At 40.5% G+C, this 3774-nt stretch overlaps 1 protein-coding gene and 1 long non-coding RNA gene across 2 annotated transcripts; one reads left to right on the forward strand and one right to left on the reverse strand.

Annotated features, from left to right (window-relative positions):
- The first annotated feature begins 129 nt into the window (after positions 1–129).
- On the forward strand, positions 130–1121 carry LOC111649647 (uncharacterized). The gene is made up of 3 exons (XR_002760316.2): positions 130–219; positions 340–456; positions 657–1121. It is a non-coding gene; the product is annotated as an uncharacterized LOC111649647 (long non-coding RNA).
- A 1357-nt stretch (positions 1122–2478) lies between these two features.
- Positions 2479–3360, reverse strand: LOC147819633 (uncharacterized). The gene has a single exon (XM_087172034.1). It carries the CDS (start codon positions 3358–3360, stop codon positions 2479–2481), a length of 882 nt encoding a protein of 293 aa, XP_087028160.1.
- Between the last annotated feature and the right edge of the window lie 414 nt (positions 3361–3774).

Genomic DNA, 3774 nt, shown 5'->3' on the forward strand with positions numbered 1-3774 from the left:
TTTTAATGTTTTTGCGTCACGTCATTTCTGTGCTGTGTCTCTTTTATTTGTTATGTGTCTGTTTTTACTCGCGTTGTGTCTCTTTCTACTCGTTTGATCGCCTTTCCGACAAGAAACATTCACAGTCACTTGACTCATATATACTTGCTCTTGAGTAACCATGTTGTCCTGCTGCAGGCCTGGCTGTTCTGCTGCTGTCTGGACTGACCGTTTCTGCAGGTGAGCTGATGGAAGCAAAACCTCGTCCTAAAGAAACGAATAATAAAAATACATTTCCTCTGTTCAGCCTGTCTGTCTGACTGTCTGTCTGTCTGTCCAACTGCTCTTCCTCTCCTTTAGGCGTCTTCCCTCCCCCCTCTGTGTCGCTGCAGACACTGCTCTGCCATCTAGTGGTCTTCTGTCCGTACTGCGTGTCCACTGTCCTAATGATATCCATCTACTGCAGCAGGAGGACAGGTAGCAACCACACACACACACACACACACACCCACTGAGTATCAGACAGTGAAGTTTTAATTCACCACACCTGACGGATCTTTTACTTCTGCAACCTTTGCGTCTCTGGTTGTCTCGCTAATATATCTGTAACAAATGTTTTGTTTACTGTTCCTATTAAACAAACAATAAATGAATAAATAAATACACTCCACCCACAGGAAACAAACGACCTGTCTCCATTGAGATGGCCAAGCGCATCGCTAGTGAAGATTATGTCAACGTCACAGCTGATGACGCCACTGAGCACGACTTCTGAGCTGAAGAAGCTGAACGTTATGTGTGTTAAAGCAGCAATCACAGTAATTACTGATCATTCTACTCCGGTTTTTTATCTGAATATCACAAACTGACACATCAACCCAACAGATTTTCATGATTTTGGTGGTTTTCATGTTTTTTCACAGACTGACTAAAAATCTCAAATTTATATCTCTAAAATAAAATACACAGTATCACATTAAACTAGAGAAGATGTCACAATAAAAGTCCTGTTCTGGATTTGTCACATAACCAAATCCATCCTTAACAAAGTCAATGTTTTGCAGAGTCAAGCTTTTTTTTGTGTGTGCATGTGTTGTGAAGGAGAAAAACAGAACAAATTAATAAATTAATTCTCAAAGTGATCTAACAGGTCACAGGTTTTATTATATCCTGGCATTTCAAGTATCCAGAGATTTCTTTATCATAGAAGGATGCCTCCTTACAAATATCCAAATACATTTCAATGCAAGTGCACAAAGTTTCAGAAGGCAACATGGATCCTTTTACATTTCTACATTTTCAAAATGAAGCATGAATAAAGGTCTTTTCCCCCAACATTGTTTTAATTATACGTAAATTATTTAGCTAAATAACTCAAGGCTTTGAACAGTGGAGTCGAGTCTGAGAAGGAAATGATGAACATTGTTTTGTACATCAAACATATTGATTTATTATCAGCATCTGAAGAAAAAAAAATGCATTCATTCTACAAGTAGACAATCTGACACAAAGCTTTTAAACTCTGAACCCTTCATGTCTCTGCTTTTACAGAAAATATCTTTTCTGCATTTAATTACAAAGCCACTGATAAAACACTTCCACCATCATCATCTGCTTCAGTTTAGCGTATGTGCTGTATATTGAGAGATTACACGACCAAAACTAATTTTAACACACACATTTACAAATGAAAAAGTGTTGTTATGATATTTATTCTATCATTTGAATACATTGATTATGATTAACCCATTTAAAACAATGTTGTCTACACTCGGCTACCTTCCTTCCTGATCGGCCATTACGACCAGACACATTAGATTATGTGTCTCTAGTGCTACTGCTGCCTAACATTACTGATGCCACAACTGTGAACTGCTACTGCGCCCTAGTAACCATGAAGTATGCACTAAGGCAAATACACAATACACCACAGCAAATGTAAATATCCTAGAAATTCTATGGAAACGTGAATATCAGAATTAAAATCAGTTTCTTAAACCCTTTTTCACTTTTTTTTTTAAAGAACAATTTTATAAATCTTTTTCTGACACAGTTGTTAATAATTTGAACTGATGAATTAACTGAGTGAATAATTTCCAGCTGTAGAAATATGTATTGTCAGGCAACTTTACAACTGTATTACTGTAGGTGATATAAAAATCCTACTATATACAATATACCTTACCACATCTTAACCTTGGCAGAAAGTCTAAGTATTAAAGCTCATTTTAACGCTTCAGTGGTCGCCACAGACTCATTTTGGAATTTCTGCCAAATCAGATGTAAGATGATGTTCAACGTTCATTGATTGCCTATTCTCCAGATTTCTTATATACGTCTTGAGGGAATTTCTTCCAATTTGGGATAAGCATTCACTTGGACTCAAGGATGAATCGATTCGACTTTAGTAACATTATTTCTTATTAGGATTTTAAACAAAGGACTCAAAAACTTCTGCAGATACAGCCATTCAATTAAATTAGACTTGAATCCTGGTCTTTACTCACTTTGATAAGAGCGGCATGACCGTTTTCCTGCCCTGTGCAGATACAGCAGAGGTAACACCACACAGGTGGGCAGGTTAAACCAGCCTGTACACGACACCAACACACAACCAACACTTTCGCCGAGCAGTGGTGAAGCGTCCAGAGCAACAAAGACAAGGAGCCCTCCCAACCACAAGGTCAACACTCCCATTATGGCTATGATGGTGTGGAAAGCCCTCTGCTTTGATTGGTCAATCTGCTCCTTGTCCCCGCCTCTTTCCCCTGGCCCTGGGCGAATCAGAACGTAGAGAACAGAAAGGCTGCAGAAAATTATGGCTATTAAGGAGACAACCAAAATGCAGAAAAACGGGACGGTGGCATAGGTAGGCATGCACAGAAATGCTAAACCTAAAAATCCAAAGCTCAGCAGCCACACACACACAACGCTGATGTTTCTGATCTTCAACCCACGAGCGTTTCTCTGCCGCAGATACATGATGGGATGAACAACAGCCAGGTAGCGGTCCACACAGGTCAGGAGGTGGAACAAGACCTCTCCATAGAAAATTACTGCAGAGGTGTACATTCCTACTATTGTCATCTCTGTGAAATCAGATACGCTGCAGAATAAGCAGAGGTTTGCCAAAAACCAGACCAGCTCCATGGCAGCCATGTGGTAGGTGAGGAAGTCAGAGTGGCTGGTTGTTTTAAAGGAGCGCTGCTGCCGCCATCGTTGTTGACCCAGGTAGAGGACGAGGGTGGAGAGAGGGAGGAGGATGAGGGTTCTCACAGCACTGACTGCAAAGATTATGTGAGTGGTGGTAACTGTGGAGTTGGAGCAATGGGACAACATGTGGTGGAAAGAGTTGGAGGCGGAAGAGGAGTTAACTGACATGTTTACTGAAGGTAGGTGCAAAAAGAAATCAGAAGACAGGAGGTGCAGGGAAAGAGAGGGGCAAGAGAGAGAGAGAGAGTTTAGGTCCCATATTATATAAAGGTAAGTCCATGTTTTTATTCGTCCGTGCCGGCGACATATTGTCTTCAGGTTTTCTGTCCGTTCATTCTATTCTCATGGACAAGATAATTCAGTAACGCCTTGATGGAACTTCTTCAAATTTAGCAGAAACATTCACTTGGTCTCAGGGATGACCTGGTTAGACTTTGGTGGTCAAAGGTCAAAGTCGTGGAGACAAAACACGGTTATGGCCTCGTGAATGCGATATCTGGGGCGTTCCTGTGCATTTACAAGTATGTGATATCAGTCTGACCTTGAACTACGACCTTTGTCCACCAAAATATAATCGATTTG

Source organism: Seriola lalandi, unplaced genomic scaffold (assembly GCF_002814215.2).
Source record: "Seriola lalandi dorsalis isolate HSWRI2012SDOR001 ecotype SW California unplaced genomic scaffold, Sedor1 jcf7180002051544, whole genome shotgun sequence".
In the NCBI taxonomy this organism is placed as follows: domain Eukaryota; kingdom Metazoa; phylum Chordata; class Actinopteri; order Carangiformes; family Carangidae; genus Seriola; species Seriola lalandi.

Excerpts from the sequence above, each read along its gene's own strand:
- LOC147819633 (XM_087172034.1), bottom strand. The coding sequence starts at position 3,360 with ATGTCAGTTAACTCCTCTTCCGCCTCCAACTCTTTCCACCACATGTTG.